At 45.6% G+C, this 18,722-nt stretch overlaps 2 protein-coding genes across 2 annotated transcripts; both read left to right on the top strand.

Annotated features, from left to right (window-relative positions):
• The first annotated feature begins 241 nt into the window (after positions 1–241).
• On the top strand, positions 242–8,673 carry brap (BRCA1 associated protein). The gene is made up of 13 exons (XM_076758944.1): positions 242–676; positions 932–1,093; positions 1,421–1,634; positions 1,723–1,912; positions 2,245–2,358; positions 2,728–2,876; positions 3,158–3,233; positions 3,328–3,466; positions 3,964–4,073; positions 4,153–4,242; positions 4,324–4,427; positions 5,169–5,308; positions 7,972–8,673. Exons 1-13 carry the CDS (start codon positions 598–600, stop codon positions 8,199–8,201), a joined length of 1,797 nt encoding a protein of 598 aa, XP_076615059.1. The 5' UTR covers positions 242–597; the 3' UTR covers positions 8,202–8,673.
• Positions 8,674–13,070: 4,397 nt separating this feature from the next.
• On the top strand, positions 13,071–18,501 carry tor4aa (torsin family 4, member Aa). Its single transcript, XM_076757405.1, has 3 exons — positions 13,071–13,200; positions 15,180–15,653; positions 16,309–18,501. The coding sequence occupies exons 1-3, from the start codon at positions 13,195–13,197 to the stop codon at positions 17,164–17,166; spliced, it is 1,338 nt and encodes a 445-aa protein (XP_076613520.1). The 5' UTR covers positions 13,071–13,194; the 3' UTR covers positions 17,167–18,501.
• Positions 18,502–18,722: the final 221 nt, after the last annotated feature.

The raw sequence follows: 18,722 nt of genomic DNA, 5'->3' as shown, positions 1-18,722 counted from the left end.
ACGATGGTGTGATTAGAGGCAGTAAATCACTGCTGGATATTTCAGGCATTAAAAATAACATAAATTAAGTATTTAAGTATTATATGTTTAACTTTCGCAGTTGGTTATTCAGTCGTTCATAAGATTCAAATCCTTATTTTTTGTTTAAGGACTCTCTGTCGGATCTCCACCGGGTGCAGTGCGCCGTTAGTCCTGTGGGTGGCAGCAATACAGCTGAGCTTAATAATTGCTGATTCATTTTGCACACGAAGAAGAGCGGCATGCTAGAAACAGCTGTGAATACAGAGACAGGGCTGCTAGCTTAAGTCTTGCACAGTTGTAGTGAATTAGCTATCAAAACACAAATGTAATCTTTGTGTTTATGGTCGACGAAGACAAAAACAGTATGAATAACATGCTGGCGTAGCTGAGCTAAAAGACATTTACTCTGACTGCCTTAACGGCTAGTTATATTTAGCAGTTAGCTCATTAGCTAGTCATCTGGGTAGCTAGGCGTGTAGCTGGTTTAGCTAGCAGTCCACCGGGTTGTTTTGTTTTGGGGGTTTTTTTGTTTTGTTTTGTTTTTTTGGTAAGGAAAAGCCGTCTCTTTTATAACACATGAGTGTATCTTTGGTCGTTATCCGTCTGGAATTAGCTGACCAGTCTCCTTCTCCTCGAGGTTTCCAGTATTCAGCTGGTGAGTGAAGTTTCTCAGCGTTAAAGTCACTGCTTTGTTAGTTAGCCGGGAAGCTAACCAGCAGTGACAAGTGGGCTCTTACAGACTGAAGATCCTTCTGTCTTCTGTTTGCTAGTTCGTTGTTTGTATGAGTGGACAGCTGCAGACATTATTTACTGAATTAACCTACCGACGACAAATGCGATTAATGTGTTGAGTCAGTGGTTGAGTCCGTTAGAGCTCACCGGCTCTCTGGCCTCCTTCTGTCCTCTTCAGTTGAGGGCATGTCAGATGAGGAGCTGCAGGAGAAAGCTCTGGGTTTAGCCAAACACACCCTGAGTGGGAAGACGGATCTGGAGAGAGCTGCTGTCCTGCACCAGCACATCGGGAGCAGAGCCATGGGGGACATGGTGATAGAAACCTTCGAGCCCAGCCCAGGTAAGAACATCACGATCTATGATTGTGTCGTCCTTCATGGTTTTAGGAGTAAATTATTAGATCAGAGTCTGCCTGTGTGCTGTTCTTAAAATGTGGAACATGAAAGACCAAAAACAACAATGAAAACATCTGTGGCTGAAAGTAGTGGCCAAAACCTGCACTATTTCCTCCTTTTTATACCATATGTTTGCTGAAAACTACAATGTTTTTTAGACTTGAGGTATGTGGATTTTGGTGGCCCAACGTCAGTTTTGGTCTTTTCTGTTGACATTAACAAAACCCATTTTAAAAGTCTGCAGATTTGAAGCAGCTGCATTTCCCCTGTAGATAAAGGAGGAGGCGGTTCAGCAGAGCAGAGCAGCGAACCTGACAAGGCGGAAGCAGACGGTCAGCAGGAAACCGAGGCTTCACGGGACGGCGGCGAGGCCACGGGCGCCGCTCCTGACTCCCCCTCCAAGCAGCTGCCAGAGCAGATCTCCTTCTTCAGCGGGAACCCCTCGGTGGAGATCATCCACGGCATCATGCACCTCTACAAGACCAAGTGAGTCACTGCTGACGTGGTTCCTCGGTGCGTCGGAGCTTATCTGCTCTTTTATTACAGCGTGTGAGCCGTTTTTGTCTCGCTGCAGTAAAATGACGTCGCTGACTGAAGACGTAAGACGCAGTGCGATGGTGTGCATCCTCACCGTCCCCGCGACCATGACCAGCCATGACCTCATGAAGCTACTGGCACCGTTTAATGACGTCATGGAGCACATGAAGATCATACGGGACTCAACGCCGAACCAGTACATGGTTCTCATTAAGTTCTGTACACAGGTAAGATCTCTGGTCATGATTCGAGTTTTTTTAGGAGGTTGTGTTTTCGTCAGATTTCGGTGTTTATTCAGCTCTGAGTTTTCTGTGTCGGCCATAATGACTGTGCTGAGTTCAAGTTCTGGGGGAAGTTCAGGACTTCCCCGTTTGTTGTTTAGTACCTTCATATTCACGGGCTGTTTTCTCTGACATGAGACCAGCGAACAGTTTGCAGCTTTATTCTTTGGAGTCTTTGTAATGACTGTGGACGTTTGTGCGTCTGATGCCTTTAGCATGTGTGTGTATTTGAGTCTCTCTCTGACATCGAGCTGATGTTTTCTTCTGTGTTTCTTCAGGCAGACGCAGACAGTTTCTACACAGCCTGTAATGGCCGCCAGTTCAACTCCATAGAGGACGCAGTGTGTCAGCTGATCTATGTGGAGCGGGCAGAGGTCATAAAGTCTGAAGAGGTGAACAGTCACATTCTGAGGCATTTCTCTCTTCATAAGACTCCCAAATAAATCTGAACTATTTACTCCAGCTGGTACAGTTACTGACCTCGTCGTCCACCTCAGTGGACGTTTGTCTTCAGCTTCTCGATTCAGCAGGAAGTCAGTCGATGAAAAAGCAGTCAGTGGATGATGAAAGTCATCGTCTGTTGCCGCCTGCTTGTCTCGCTGTAACCTGATGCAGCACTTTTCATTGATCGTTTTCAGCCAGAACAAAGGAAGGAAATCAGATCAACAGACTTTTGTCAGGGTTGAAAACCTGCAGACTTGTTTCCTCTCTCTAATCTCCTCCTGTCTCCCCTCCTCCGCTCCTCCTCGCCTCCTCCTCAGGGAGCCAGTCTGCCGGTGATGGAGCTGACCGAGCTGCCGAAGTGCACCGTGTGCCTGGAGAGGATGGACGAGTCGGTTAACGGCATCCTCACGACTCTCTGCAACCACAGCTTCCACAGCCAGTGTCTGCAGCGGTGGGAGGACGCCTCGTGAGTTGTGTAGACGCGCACGCACACACACACTCACACATATTTGCTCTCCTGAATTTCTATTGGCTTATTGGTCTGTTGACTTTTACCATCAGCTGATCAACAGCCATGTAAATAAAGGAAGCTTCTCACTGATCACATGCTCTCTCACCTGATTCTTCATCACTGGTTGTTTCTGCAGCCTTCCTGTCATGTGATGTTTGTGTTCGTCCTCCTCTTTGCATGAATTCCGCTGCTCACACACACACGTGACAGGAGATGAATGTGTGTTCTGTTTGCAGGTGTCCCGTCTGCAGGTACTGTCAAACCCCTGAACCGGTGGAGGAGAACAAGTGCTTTGAGTGTGGGGTGCAGGAGGTAACTCACACCAGTCTGGATCTTCTTCTGGATCCTCTTTGAACTCTCTTCAGCTTTAGTTCTGAACTTTTCCTCTTCGCTTTCTTCTCCGTAGAACCTGTGGATCTGTTTGATCTGCGGCCACATCGGTTGCGGTCGCTACGTTAGCCGACACGCTTACAAGCACTTTGAGGAAACACAGCACACGTACGCCATGCAGCTCACCAACCACCGCGTGTGGGACTACGCAGGAGGTACTGTGTGTGTGTGTGTGTGTGTGTGTGTGTGTGTGTGTGTGTGTGTGTGTGTGTGTGTTTGAGGCACATGGTGATAATAAATCCTCTGGTTGTTAAAGCTGCTTGAATCACTTTTGACCACTAGAGGGCAGCAGAAGGCCTAAACGAGCTGAGAGGCAGCACCTGTGATCACAACCTCAAGTTTTTTTCATTTCTCTCAGCCAGAAATCCTGTTTTCAAGCCGAAGTGGATCCAGTGTAGAGCTGCAGCCAGCAGTTATCACATTAGCATCACAATGTCTCAGAGCCAGATGTGCTCAGATAGCTCGTCCAGTCTGACCAACAGTCCAAACCCAAAGATGTTCAGTTTACAGTCACATGAAGTTTAAAGTTGAGCTGCTGGAACCAGCCAATGTTTGACAGTTGTGCTAAATAAATGACGAGAGCTGGCAGTTAATTTTCTGTTGAACAGATTCCAGCTGGACCAGCGTTTAAATTCTGTCTTTGTGGTTGTAGATAACTACGTCCATCGGCTGGTGGCCAGTAAGACTGACGGGAAGATGGTGCAGTATGAGTGTGAGGGAGACACCTGCCACGCTGAGAAGATCGACGCCCTTCAGCTCGAGGTGAGCGGCTCTTTATTTTACGTTGCTTCGTTTGCTGAACCAGCTGAGAGGTGTCGTAACGAATCCTTCGTGTCTGCAGTACTCGTACCTGCTGACGAGCCAGCTGGAGTCTCAGAGGATTTACTGGGAGAATAAGATCGTCCACCTGGAGAAGGAGACGGCCGAGGAGGTACTGAGGCGTTCAGGCTCGTCGACTGTGCGTTAGTTTTCCCATCGCTCTGTCCACAAATGTGTCGTCTCGCTATTCCAGATAAACAACATGAAGGCGAAATTCAAGGAGACTCTGGAGCGCTGTGACAACCTGGAGCGACGGTTTGGAGAAATCGGCAAAGAGAAGCAGAGCTTAGAGAAGAAGTAGGTGAAGACTGATGCAGCAGTTTGCTTAGATGCAACGTGTTGGTTTGGTTTGTTGTCACTGCGGTTAATTCATGACCTTTGAATCGAGGCGTCTGTCCCGCTTCAGTTGAAGCTTTTCCCGTTATTTTAATATTACAACGTACAGCAAAAGCTTAAACTGTCATTTAAAGGGGAGAAACTGCTGCAGCTGGGAAGCTGCGTCAGATGTTTTACTGTATTGGCATGTTTAAAGTCAGATTATAGCTCTGTATGACATTCAAACACACACCCTTCTCTCTAGACTCCCCAGGTGTTTCACCCCGGATACATTAACAGGTGAATCACCTGAAAGAACCGGGTCTCAACGGCGAGTTTCGACCCCGTTTCAGAGCGCTCGTGCTTTTTATTCAGGACAGTGAAGCTTTTGGTCCTAACGTGGGTTAAAAGTTTAAAATGGATTCAAAGCTGCGAGTCAGTATTCATCGACTGGCTCTGGTCACAAGTGCAGCTTTTCGACCTTTTTGTCTTCCCCAGCCGACAGTTTGACATGTGAAAACAGGAAAAGCTCAGGTGTAATTAATAACATTAATGAGGTGTGTCAGGTCCTGGGCTGCAGCACGCTGGCTCTCATCGTTAACGTGATTAGTTCCACCTTTGCTTTTCCTGTCACGACAGGTCACAAAGCAATCAGAGAAATAAGGGTTGTGATAAACTGAAGTTTTCCTTCGGGTTTCCTTTAAGCGCCTCCTCTGTGTTCAGGTGCACTCAGCTGAGCAACCGAGTGGTGAAGCTGAGCCAAGAGCTGAAGGAGGAGCAGGAGATGAACCGCTGTCTGAGAGCCAATCAGGCTGTGCTGCAGACTCAGCTGGCCGAGGAGGAGCGCAAAGGCAAAGAGAGCGGTGAGTGAGGAGGAGGAGGAGGAGGAGGCGCGACCAGCTGAAACCTGAATGTTTTGTGTGATCGTATCGTGTTAGTGATCCTTAAATTACTGGAAAAAGTAAACAAACGTTACGCCTGCATTTTTTTAATATGCAGCCTCTAGCTCGCGTCAGTGCTGCATGGCATTGTGGGATATTTGTGCCAGCAAAGCCTCCAGTGTTTGCATACTGAAATATTCACGCACCTCATGTACTCTTTAGTTCATAGTACACAATCTCATATAGCATTTAAGCGTACTCAGTAGTACTCTGTAGAGTAATTTGATGTGCTTGCTGTGGCTGACGCTGCTCCATCCACACCCCTCCATCCACACCCCTCCATCCACACCCCTCCATTCACACCCCTCCATCCACACACCTCTATCCACACACCTCCATCCACAGACCTCCATCCACACACCTCCATCCACACCCCTCCATCCACACCCCTCCATCCACACCCCTCCGCTCTGCCGCTGACACCAAGTAAACAGTTAGTCCATGTCAGACTAAAGAATCCAGAGCAACAGGACCTCGTCAGGGACAGAATGTTTGGCTGGCACACGGCCTCAGCATGGCAGCACACCAACCGAGAAAAGGTCACGTGTGCTTGAAGCTCGGCGGGTTGTTTTTGTTCTGGGCCGGGCGGTCCGAGAGCACTTCCTCATTCGTACGGTAACGTTTGCAAATCATAAGCAAATAGCCTGGACAGAGCTGAGCCTGCAGCGGAGCGCCGATGCGACGTGCAGGTAGACAGGAAGTGCCCAGGAAAAGGAAACGCAGTGTGTTTGCACAGGAGGTGGGTTCAGTCCACCCAGTCCACCCAGTTCAGATCACGTTGGCTCCGCAGCTCGCTAACAGGCCGTCCTCCTCTGTGTTTGACTCAGGGTCGACCTTTAAACACTGATTCTGGGTCAGCGGTTTAAACATACCTGTATCATACGATGGTTTAAACAGACGCTCCCGCTGCAGGTGCTCTCTGTTTATGTGGACGACACACACACACGCACACACACACACACACACACACACACACACACACACACACACACACACACACACACTCTGATGAGTGGGATTCCAAAGTTTAAGCCTTTCCAACTTAACCACGATGTATGTTTCCTGTCCGAGTTGATTTAAGCTCTTTAATTACCACAACTTTCCACTTCCTGCCGTCTTAGCTGGTGTGTATGTGTGTTTTAAGTGACCTCAGTCGTGTGATGTCATGTTTACACTCGCTGGCCTACGTGACTCGAGCTTAAAAACAATCCACATCATTCCTGGTCATGAGTGATTTTTTTCCAGAGGTCATTCAGACATTTCTTTCTGAAGTTGAACAGATTTCTGGGTTTTGGGTTTTAGCTTCACCGTCACGTCAGATGTTAGCCGAGCGGGTTTTTCTTTGCAGTTTTTTGTGATTAGACAGATTGTGGTTTTGAGGTGGACACCGATATCAGTATTTGAGAATTAAAACGAACGTTTTCGATAAAGATCTCTTAAAGCGGAAGATATGATCTACAGCCATGCTAGCAGCGCTAAGCTGAGCGCTAACATCAACATGCTAACATGCTCACAATGCCAGTGTTAGCATGCTGGGGTTTAGCCAGTGTAATGTTCCCCACTTAGTGTTTTTGTGTTAGCATGCTAACGTTTTTAGCACTGAACACAAAGCACAGCTGAGGACGATGTCGTTCGTTTTTCAGGAACTTAAAGCAAATTACCGGACAAATTGAAACTTTGACCTGATGATGGCGCTAGAGGAAAAGTCGGGATCATGAAAGCCTTGAGGTTTCCATCGTTTGCTTCAGCAGCTGTTGCCGGTTAGCGAAGCAGCACAGGATGTCAGTAGACCTCCTCCTCAGGCTCCATGCTGTGTATTACTGTTTGTACAGCCTGTATCAGTCTGAGTCCTCCGGCTGCTGATCCACCAGCTCCTCCGAGGGATGCTTTTTTATTTATCCCGCATTTCTTTATTATTTCTGATCAAGACGATGCTTCCTTCATTAGCCTGTGTAGGTTTCTTCACTCTCTGCACAGCTGTTCTAAAGTTTATGTGTTTATTTTAGTCTCTTGTGCAGACAGGAAGTTCACACAGCTGCGTGGTCAGCAGTGAGGCTTGTATACCATCTATAGCATATCACACAGTGTGAAGTGTGTAAAGCACTTTATGTACTTTATGTTGGATTTAAAGGTCAGTGGAGCCGCACATCCTTCCATCTGTTGGTGCTTCCTGATGATGCATTAAATCGACTGTATCATTTCAGCCCGTCCAGACGTAACGTTACTGCTCTGCTTCACCCTCACAGTGATGTTTGGCTGCAGCAGGCAGCTGTTTTCAGTGAAAAGCCACTGCACTCCACCTGCTAAGAGACAGACAGAGCTGGTGGAGACCAAAACTAAGCTAAAACAGAGGGAACATCTGTATCAGGTGACACAGAGACGACGCCGAATGAATGACCGTGTTTCTGTGTAACTGCAGGAAGAAACTGTTTGCTAACAAGTTCACGTATTAACTTAGAGGTGATGAGGTGTCAGCGTTGTGTTCAGAGCTGCTGAGTTCTTTGAGCGTTGCAGTCAGCTCGCAGGACGTTTTCCTCTTTGAAAACATGAATCGTGTCTGTTTGTCGTCTGGTGTTTTGCTGCAGGTGATCGTAAGGACGTGGCCATCGGAGAACTTCAGGAGCAGCTGAGGGACGTCATGTTTTACCTGGAAACGCAGCAGCAGATTGAACACCTGTCTCCGGAGGCTCGCAGCGAAATCCAGGAGGGACAGATCAACATCGCGGCCAGCCCGTCAGACGGCGCCCCGGGCTCAGCCGGGGCGGGACCCTCCTCCGGCAGAGGCAGGAGGGGCCGGGGCAGGAAGAGGAAGTGAAGCGGCTAACATCTGCGAGAGACTGAAGCGTGGACGCACGTTCATGGCTGTCCTTTCGTTAACGTGTCTTCGTCGCTGTGGTTCCCCGGAAAGCTCTGAGGACAAATGAAGAGGACAAACGGAGATGATTCTTATCTGCACAATCACACCTTCAAGTTCACGTAGCTTCCACGAGAAGAAAGAGGAAAATGTGGGAGTCGGTGAAGGCACAGAAACCTTCGTGTGATGTAAATCTGTTCTGCTTTCTCCAAAATCTAAAGAAGAGAATCTATTTTGGTCATAATTTAATTTATTTGATCAAACTTCTGCTCATCGGTCTGGTTCCTTGTCGTAGTTCTTCTCAAAGTCTGCTCGACATGTTAGACTTGTTTTAATGTCCAGATGGTTCAGTCCTTTCTTTGTTATGTCATGTTTTCTTGAATCCTTTTAGACTGGACTTTCTGTCTGTTCTTAAGTAAAATGCTGAAATGTTGTTTTTTTGAGTATTTATTTCTTAATAGTTTCCAAAACTGATGCTGAAAACAACTCAGGATGACAGAGATAAACAGAGGAGACGGAGGTCAAACGGTCGCTGTGTCGCTGTTTCTGAAGCTTTACTCACCGTTTACCATCAAGGTCAGTGATCCCCAACCAGGGCACGTGTACCACGAGGAGTACTACTGCAGGTGTGAGGAAGTACCTGACAGGGTTGTGAAGTAGGTCCACTGAACTGAAAAAAATAGAAGTTATGAATCAGTAAAAAAAAAAAACTCTAAACCCATAGATTTGCATTTTAGACGAAAATAAACACAATTTGGTTTGCAAATGGAGGCAGATCTTCATCGTCTTTATGGTCATAATAACCAATGAACCATCAGCTGACTGCAGGAGTCCACAGTCGGCTGAACAACATGTACTGCCTTCACACCAGCACAAGTACTCAAGTACTAGAGTACTTGAGTACTTGAGTATTTCCATTTTTGCTGCTTCGTTTCAGGAGGAAACAGATTGAACTTTTCACTCCACCGTGTTTATTTGACAGCTGTTGTTACTTTACAGATTTATATTTAAAATACAAAACATACATTCGTCTTATATGAAGCGTGATCGTAATTACAGCTGCACCAATCAGTGAGCTGACAGGAAGTTAACAGTCAGCTGTTTCCAGGTGAAACAATCCAAACCTTTTTGTTTCAGCTTAAAAGTGAAAATCTGACTTGAAATAATCATGAATTGAATATTTGGGGATTTTGGACAAAACGGGACATTTGCTGACATCACATCGAGCAGCAGGACGTAGTGGGAGTCATTTTCAACTGATTTTACTCATTTTTAATAATCTGCTGATTAATCAGTTATGAAATTAATCGATAGTTGCAGCCCTCGTTATTGATGGATATATTATTTAGTTAAATTAGCTCCATGTTGATCAGATGTTGTTAATGAATCAGTTCTAATCATCCAATGAGTGCTCAGAAAGGGACATGTGTACTTTTACTTTGACATTTACTCTTATGCCAAGGTAAGATTTGAGGTGCAGAACTTGTGGAGTATTTTTACTCCTTCGTACTGCTTTCACTGAAGGTTTTAAATACTTCATCACAGGCCAGCGTAAAGTGTGGAAACGTGTTTTCTGACCTTTCCTTGTGTACGATGTGAGCCTGTACACCTGTCCTGTTTACAAAGCACCAATCACAACACAGCAGGTATTTTGAAAACACTGCAGTGATCTGCGGCCTCACAGGTGAGACCCTCGGGGGGGAAAGAACACGATGGCATTGTTTAGACAAAGCAGCAAAGATGTCATGAAGTCTGTTCACTCCGTTTTTGTGAGATTTATGACTTTGTTGAACATGTTCACTAACTCAGACCATCGGCTCACAAGCCCAACAGGTAGATTCTTTCTGCCCGACCCGAGAGCCCCTGATTGAAAAAGTGTAATTCCCAAAATGCTGAACTGTTCCTTTAAATGAACGTGAGAGTCAGCAGAAAAGAAGTTTGTACTCGACGTGTCGGTCGGATGATGCCACGCTGTGTGTCATCCTGAAATAAAAATGAACTCATCTGTAGCATCAAAGTGCGGCTTTCACTGCTGGTGTCGTAACTCTGAGGCCTGACTGACTGCAGACGAACACATCTGCCCCGACGATGACTAATCCCTCCTCCCCACTGCAACATTAACAATTTACCAGCAGCAGCTTGTTGAAAGTAAACTGTGTACAGAGGCTGGACTGAAGCATGATGCGAGCTCAGACTACAGAGTCTGAGAGCTTCCTCTTCACACCATCTCCACAGTACCTCACACACATTTCCTGTAGAGCATTACATCCACAGACTATGAAATACTGTGTGAAAGTGACTCTTAATACCAAATGTGAGGTAGAATGCTCACATTTATTATATTTGTGAGTTTCGTCACAGTGATGGAAGAAGTACTCAGATTTTTTACTTAGTGAAAGGTAGTAATATTGTAATATAAAATACTCTGTTTAAAGTTTAAATTATGCACTCTATCTTTTTGAAGTACAAAAGCATTGAAATATATTTAATGTATCACAAGTAAAAGTACTAAATATGTGTAAGGGCCCCTATTAAGATATTAATAAGACTATCAAATAAATGTCATGGAGTAAAAAGTACAATATTTGCTTCTTGAATGTAGGTTCAGGGTGAGGTCATCCATCCGTTTAAGACGACCTCTAAAGATGTTAGCGGATGGAACGTAAGCTAACAACAAAATTAAAGTACATGTCAAATTTTTCCTAAAGATGGTTTCTGTCATTTTAGGTTGTTCTTATCACGCTAATGTTTGCTCAAGAGTTCATTTTCTGATAAGTTTGCTTTTAATTAGTTCATTTGATGCTGTAAAAAGGAGGTGGGGCATCATGATTGAAAGCTCATGTGACGGTACAACCCCAAAACCATGTTAGCCAATCAGAAGCCTGCAGAAGAAGCTTTTACCAGTAGGCTACCTGCAATGGCGCATTGAGGAAGGGGGGGTCATGTGTGGACTGATAGCACAGTGGAGTTATTTCTCAATATCACACTAAAGTTTAGTTAGCAAAGTCAGGAAAGCACAGACTGGCAGCCATGCCAGTCCAAGTACGCCGACTTCGTAGCTCTTCTGCACCTGGATGAGGTTCTTCTGTCTCTTGCTGACACACTAGAGCAGGACAGATGCAAGACAAGGTCAGCCGGCATGGACCTGAGGAAGGCCACCAACTTGATCAAGGAGGGAGCCAGGCCTTTCACAATCTGCTGCAAACTGCCAGGTCCTGGAAGATGAAGGTCAACGTGAGAAGGTGGATTCGGTTCTCAGAGGTGGCAAACACTCTGTCCTGACATTGTATTGTGGTCAACCATCAACCATCATTCTGGTTGAGCTGACAGTCTTGAGAGAAAGGCCTTAAGCACCAGCCCGAGTTCAAGAGTGCCAGCACAGGGGATGGCAGGCATGATGGTTCCCTGTGGAGATCAGCTGCAGAGACTTCCAGATCAGTACAGTGGTTGTTCATTCAGCTCTGGGCCTGAATGAAATATGCAAGAAACAACCAGATCGCAGGATGGGGGAGGAGGCATATCGAGCCTCCTGCTGCATAGGAAGAGACCACTGCCGGCCCACCAGCTGCAGAGTGTCGCGGTTGAAGGCAGTAACACTCAGTGAAGGTTGGGTACCACTCAATGAAATCTGCTCCTCAACAAGGTTCATTTGTTCATCATTCCAGTGTCGAGTTTCAAGGATGAGTTGAGGAAACAAGCTGCATGTCGTCTGGGGGTACTGCAGTGGATACTTCTGTACTGCTTGCCAGCTGACAGCAGGGTTGTTTTCTGTGGTTGAGGTGGGTATTCTCTATCAGTATTCTTTGTGACCTGACAAGGTAACCAAGGAATGCACCCCAACAGGTGTTTGTCACAAGTATGCAAACATTTTCCACACCTGTCAATTTTCTATTTATATCCAAGGTATGACCTTTTACGTCTGCACGCCCACACAAGAGCCTCAATATGACAACAATTTCAACAATGTCATGATCATAAATTCCCAGAGGCAAGAAAAAAAAAAAAACCCCAAAACATTTTTGTCTGACTAACAGTCCAAAAGTCAAACACAAAGTCAAATATCTTCATGTTCTGGTCGTATAAGAGGAAACAATTAACACAGCAAACCCTCACATTGGAGAAGCCAACAAACGTTTGGCATTTTGACATGCTAACATGCTAATTAAGTGTTAAAAAAAATTATACCTGTTTTTTCAGTCAATTTCTTACATTTTTCACCCTTATGAACAACATGTGGTACTGTTATAATGCTTCCTATGCAGAAAATCACTTCCTGCCCTCCATCTGCAGTTCACGCCACAACAAAAGATGATGTGACGTCATCTGCAAAAAAAAAACCAAACACCTATTAACGCATGAACACACACAAAGCATTTTAATGTAGTAGCTGCTTGAGCCGTAGCTGATCTGAATCTGCATCTATGCATCACATTTTATTAGCTGATCATGTTTTGTTTGTACAATCTCAATCTACAAAGTAAATAAAGCTGTCAGATCAGTGTAGCCAAGTAAAATGTACAACTGTAAAAGCTCAAATTAAGTACAAGTACCTAATTTTATCATCAGATTCTGAGTAGAATTAGCTAAAACCAGACATACGGGTATGTCTGATCAATAAAGAAGCTTCAGCTTTGATTTCTACCTGTAAGGATCATTAAAAAGAAGCCAAAGAAAGTGTTTGAACAGGCACAAGTGGAAGTTAAGAGCAGTTCCAGCTGCACCAGTGTGGTGCAACGTGTCAAACGAAGGAGAAACTGGACAGAAAAACGAGAGAATAAAGGAGGAGGAGCCAGCAGATGGTTGAGAACAGGATTTGGAGGTAAGATAGGCAGATAGGAGGGCTCTTCCTGAGTCGAGCTGCTGGCTGTGTGGGGCTTGTTCTCTGCTTCCTCCACTCCCAAACTATGGACTAAACCCACTCCACACTCACTTCTCTAGATTCATCTGAGCCACAATGGAGGTAAGAAAGCTGCTTTTTTCTTGCATGCTTTGACTTCCTCTCTTCATTCTTTGTGCAGCTGGGTGTCAAGTAGTATTTCAGTGGAAAATCTGTGAAACTCCACACACAAAAAACCAAGTTTTTAGAATCCTGCGAACTTACAACCAGCGTCTCATTGTGTGTTTTCTCAGCTGTAAGTATCTGCATGTTTCTGCAGCCAAACGTCAGACAGAATTCAGGACAGACAGGCTCAATACGAGGCATTTTTTACAAAGCAAACATCATCAAAGTGGAGAGGAGCTCTGAAATGCCTGGCATGCAGCAGGTTGTTTCAGGCCCCTGCATGTGAAAAGCCTGATTAATCACTGATACTGCCTTTCTTCTCCCCCCTGTGAGCTTTGCTGAACTCTTTTGTGCTAACAGAAATGACGCTGCCTCTGTGCCAAGTTTGATATTCGACTCTAATCACAGTTACACAATACAAACATTGTGCTCATTCTTCATTGGATTGGTGCTGTGCTTCCTCCCTGCTGTGCCAGCAGCAGCTGAATTATTGCCCAGACTATTGATTGTGTTCATTTCTATGAGGCACATTTTGTTGCTGACCCGAGCTCGTCTGGGTGTAACTGATAGTTCCTCCTTTTCTGTAAGTGAAAAAAAAAAAAAAAAAAAAAATCCCCCCAGAGAGTCACACTGCACACCATGAAGAGGGTGTAACCAGCATGCTTTCATATGTAGAGTATTTTTATTCTTGAATTTTGCAGACTGATTGTAAAATAGTGACTGTTTCTGCAGACTCTGCAGATTGTGAATCATTTGAAGATCAATTAAAGTTACAACTTCACTCTAAAACTGAACCAAAGCAAACAAAGTCACAATTGCTTTTAATCTTAAAGTCGCTGTAATGCAAGAAGGCTTCGCTTCAGTGCCTGCAAACACGAAGTGAGTGTATGATCCATGCAAAAGCTGCCACAAAGCTCACTTGTGCATTTAAGCAGGCAGTTTCTATGCAGCACCAACCAGCAAATGGTCCTGAAGGGACTGCACTTCCTTCTTTCTGCAAAGCATTTTTCACCTGATTTGAATATCACATTTGAAGGAGAAGCCAGCAGCTCTGTACCTGGAAACCTGCGCTTTGTGCAGGTGTGAATACATGAAGTAACTGATTAGATTAAGGTAAAACTAACAAAACAAGTGTCATTTCAGCTGATAACGCAGTAAGCTAATAGATGCTATCAAACACATCATGCAGAGTGAGTTCCTTCCTCTAGAGATAACTTATCAGGTTTCTGTTCTGAAATTTGATTTGGCAGCAGCACCACCCACAATCCACCCACAGTCCAACCGAACTACATCACATTTCCGTCATGGCTGGATTTAACTAATAAATCTGAACCACTTTTGGCTTCAATTCCTTTGATTTTGAAGTTATTTTACTCTCTGCGTAGCCACAGTGTAGGACTTCCCATCAGGCAGCAGGAAATATCTGAGTGTAACATTGCACCTTCAACTATTTCACACATTCCTCTTGTCTTACTGTCAGAGACACCCTGCCTTTCTCAGCAGCCTTTACGACAGACATCTATATAACGCTGCAGCTTTTGCTCCCAATGCACGTCTGAATATACGAGGAACTGCCCTTTTTAAATTATAGCATGATTGAGCAAGTCAGTATCTAACATCGGTTTGTGGTTACTAGTTCCAGCCTCATTGGCTTTGCTGATGTTGAGAAACAAATGGTTTGATAACAGAGAGGAAGGATGTTGAGACCAGAAAAAGTCTTTTCAGTGAAGCTGCTGAGTCAAACTTCTCTTCTTGGCATCCACGTTCAAAATAAAGCTGCATTCATTGAACTGCGACAATATTAAGTAAATATTAAAACGATGAAATGAGTTAATGTTGTAGCATCGTTTTGGTGAAATGTGTCACACAGCGTCCCATCTTTTCAGGAATCGGTGTTGATGCTCGCTGCTTTAAAGTCCTCGTTTTTCTCTCTGCAGATGAGCGACCAGGACAGCAGCGCCTCGGCCTCTCAAACAGAGGGAGAGTTTGATGGAGAGGTGGATGAAGAGATGGACGGAGAGGTGGACAGCGAAGAGAAAAGAGAGGACAGACACAGCGACAGTTCGGCGCCCAGTCTGTCCAGCTTCTCCTCATCTCTGCGCGCCGTCGTACGCATCAAACAGAAGTACCAGGCCATGAAGAGGCGGCGCCAGGAGCTGGCCATGGGGCTGGGAGGAGCAGGGACCCTCACGGGAGCCCCGGCGCGAACCAGCCCCAAGATCTTCACCTTCGACGGGCTCACCCCCTCCGCCTTCCCCGCCCTGTCGTCCTCCGCCCCTCAGAAGAAGAAGAGGAGGAGGAGGAAACGGGTGTTGTTTCCCAACAGCGGGGGGTGCAGGTCTCCTCCGAAGCAGGCGCCAAGCCGAGCCAAGTACTGCCTTTACCTGCTCTTTGCCATCGTCTTTGTCCAGGTAACAGTAACCGAGAAGCTTCTTCGGGCTGTGTAAATTAGTGGGTACAGCGCACCTGTGTCCACCCTCACATGATGTCACAGTGTACCGGCACACCCTGGAGAACAGGTGACATCACTGCGTCACTCACTGGAATTCAACAAAAACAAGATATTTAGGGGCCTTTAATTTATTGCAATTGTTCCTTCGGGGTCATACGGGGTCATTTTGCAGTTTCTCTATGTACATCCATCAAATTGGGTTGTCGTGAAATCTCATAGATAATCATTGTGCCCAGAGGATGAATCGTCGTGACTTTGGTGATTTGCTGACTTGTCTTTTTTTATGTAGTGCCACAAGCAGGAAAACACTGTCATGTGTGCAGGGTGTAAATATGGACTCCTGGGTCCTGCAATATTACTTAATCTTGAAGCAGCATTCAGCAGCGTCTCAGTTTTGGGTTTGTGTCCTGTTTTAAGCAGGCTTTGAATGTGTAATCTGCTCTCAATGGAAAAGTGACACACACTGGAAACAGTGTGCAGTGTGACATTCAGTGGCAGAAGTTCTGGAAATGTTCTGTTCTCTGTAAAGATTAGTCTATACGGTGTGCAGTTTCTATGCTGTATTGAACGGAGACACATCTTATTCTTAGGATCTGTGCCTTGTTTCTTTCCAGGTGTACAATGCCATAGAGAACCTGGATGACCACGTTCTCCGGTATGACCTGGAGGGGCTGGAGAAGACGCTGAGGAGGGAGGTGTTTGGGCAGCAGGGAGCGGTGGAGGGTCTGCTGTCCCACCTGAAGGACTACCTGTCCACCTACGTCCACAACAAGCCCCTGGTGGTGTCCCTGCACGGCCCCAGCGGCGTGGGCAAGAGCCACCTGGGACGCCTCCTGGCCGGACACTTCCGCTCCGTGGTCGGGGAGACGCTGGTGCTGCAGTACTACGTCCTCCACCACTGTCCCCAGGAGGCCAACGCCCTGCACTGTGCCAGCAACCTCTCCGCTATCATCTCAGAGATGGTCGAACGAGCCGAGGAGGAGGAGAAGATCCCGCTCTTCATCTTCGACGAGGCCGAGCACATGCACGACGAGATCCTGGACGCGCTGTGGCAACTGGTGGCCTCCAAACAGTCCAATGAATACCTGAACGCTATCTACCTGTTCCTGAGCAATCTGGGTCACGCACACATCACCAAACACATGCTGCACAACTCCTCGAGTATTTCTATGGCGTTGTCAGCGTCCGCTCGTCATACTAACCTTGTAAAAGAGCTGACTCCGATATTGCGCAACACTCTGCAGAAGCTTCACGTACTGTGGACAGAGGCGGACATCTTACCTCTGGGCCTTCTGGAGAAAGGTCACGTGATGGAGTGCTTCCTGGATGAAATGACTCGAGAGGGGTTCTACCCGGATCATACCAACATCGAGCGTCTGGCAGGGGAGATAAAATATTACCCCGTGGTAGGGGGGCACGAATATTCCCAGACAGGCTGCAAGCAAGTGGTGGCTAAGGTCAACCTGCTGTGAATCCCCTCGCAGGAAATGTTTGGATGTTTCACATTCTTTAAACCATGAAGAAACCGTGCGGGAGAAGTGAACAAGGGCATGTGCTTATGAAACTTGAATGACACAACTCAGACCCAGAGTTTCAAGAGCAGTTTTTTCAGGCCGAGAAAAAGAGAAGTCTGTCCACAGTAAAAGGTCGCTGAAGACGTTAAGCTCTGTTGTGGGAAATTGTGTAAATCCTGTGAAGAGGTTTGAAAAGGCCGAGTCCACAAACAGTCCTTCAAGGGTCAGTTCAGTTTATGAAAAACATCTTGTAGCATCTGCCCATTCAGATAGTTTGTTTTAAGAGACCAGACTTTGAGATAACCATCGCTGTCAGCAGCTTCGCTTCAGTAGAAAATACTGTCGTTCACATGTCTGCTGTTAGCATCTGCTGCTAGCATGGCTGTAGACGAGCCCCGGACCAAAAAAACCAAAACTAATAGTGAGACACCAGCAGAGGTATCAGAGGTATTTTTATGATTCGGGTGAACTGCCCCTGTATCCCCTTCAACCTCTTTTACTTCACAGCAACTTTATCAGGCAGCTCAGTCAGACTAATATTAATTCAGTCGTTGGGGGAGGTTCAGATATTTATAACGTATCAGTTACTAACACACACTTTAGAAGGTTTCAGTCAGTGTATTAACCTGTGGATTCACTTCAACAATATACGCTGTGAAAAGTGTAATAAGATTTTAGCTCTGCAGCTCGTTGCAAATCATTACATTTAGCTGTGAAACGTGTGGTTGGTGAATTTTACCTGCACACATGGCGTCTGTCTTCGAGAACACGTGGTCCCCGACAGCTTTATTTATGGAGGAAGATATTTTTTTATGGACATGCTGCACGTTCACATCTGAGTTAAGCGAATTTAACATCGAGGAAGAGACAAGGAAGTGGATTTTCACTCCTGTCCAATCAGAATCCAGGAAGAATGAGCCCTTTATGTTCTGTGTGTTGGGGAGTTTATTGATTATTGATGCTCTTTTCGATGTGCTCACTATCCTCTTCAGATTACTTTCAGACAGACTTTGAAAGAGTAATATATCATTATACTCAAGTGAAAGTTCAAAGTACTGTTACTTAAAAGAAAAACTTCTATTACTGCTAACCTAGATAAAAGTCAGAAGTAAGCCAGTTAAAAAGTTAGAAACGTTATTGTCTTTTTAATTATTGTGTGTGTCTGGAGATATATGATGCTACTGCAGCTGCTGCGTTCAATGTCAATCCAATAACACTAGTGTACCAACGTAACACCACTGAGCCCTGATGTCTGAACCAACAATAAATCCCATTTGTATTTCACTGATTATCAATGATCAATAGCTTTTCCCTGTGCTTCCACTCTTTATGCTAAGCTAACCAGCTTCTGGTTCTGCAAACAGACATGACAGTTGTATTTTTTTTCTCATCTATCTCTCATCAAGAAAGCGAATAGGCGTATTTCCCAAAATTAAACTCTCGCTTTGAGTTCAGTACAACTTTTTTTTTCCACTGCTGTCAAATTTATCTCAGTCTTTCTGCTGGTGGCGTTT

Source organism: Chaetodon auriga, chromosome 19 (genome assembly GCF_051107435.1).
Source record: "Chaetodon auriga isolate fChaAug3 chromosome 19, fChaAug3.hap1, whole genome shotgun sequence".
NCBI classification, from domain to species: Eukaryota; Metazoa; Chordata; class Actinopteri; order Chaetodontiformes; family Chaetodontidae; genus Chaetodon; species Chaetodon auriga.
The sequence above is the reverse complement of the archived record's forward strand: the minus strand, read 5'-3'. Positions and strand labels throughout refer to the sequence as shown.

What these genes read in the sequence shown, in the direction of transcription:
- brap (XM_076758944.1), top strand. Translation starts at nt 598, where the DNA reads ATGAGTGTATCTTTGGTCGTTATCCGTCTGGAATTAGCTGACCAGTCT. An exon ending in ATGCACCTCTACAAGACCAA is followed by an intron (nt 1,635 to 1,722) that starts GTGAGTCACTGC and finishes GTCTCGCTGCAG; the next exon opens with TAAAATGACGTCGCTGACTG. An exon ending in TCATTAAGTTCTGTACACAG is followed by an intron (nt 1,913 to 2,244) that starts GTAAGATCTCTG and finishes GTGTTTCTTCAG; the next exon opens with GCAGACGCAGACAGTTTCTA.
- tor4aa (XM_076757405.1), top strand. An exon ending in TTGCCATCGTCTTTGTCCAG is followed by an intron (nt 15,654 to 16,308) that starts GTAACAGTAACC and finishes GTTTCTTTCCAG; the next exon opens with GTGTACAATGCCATAGAGAA.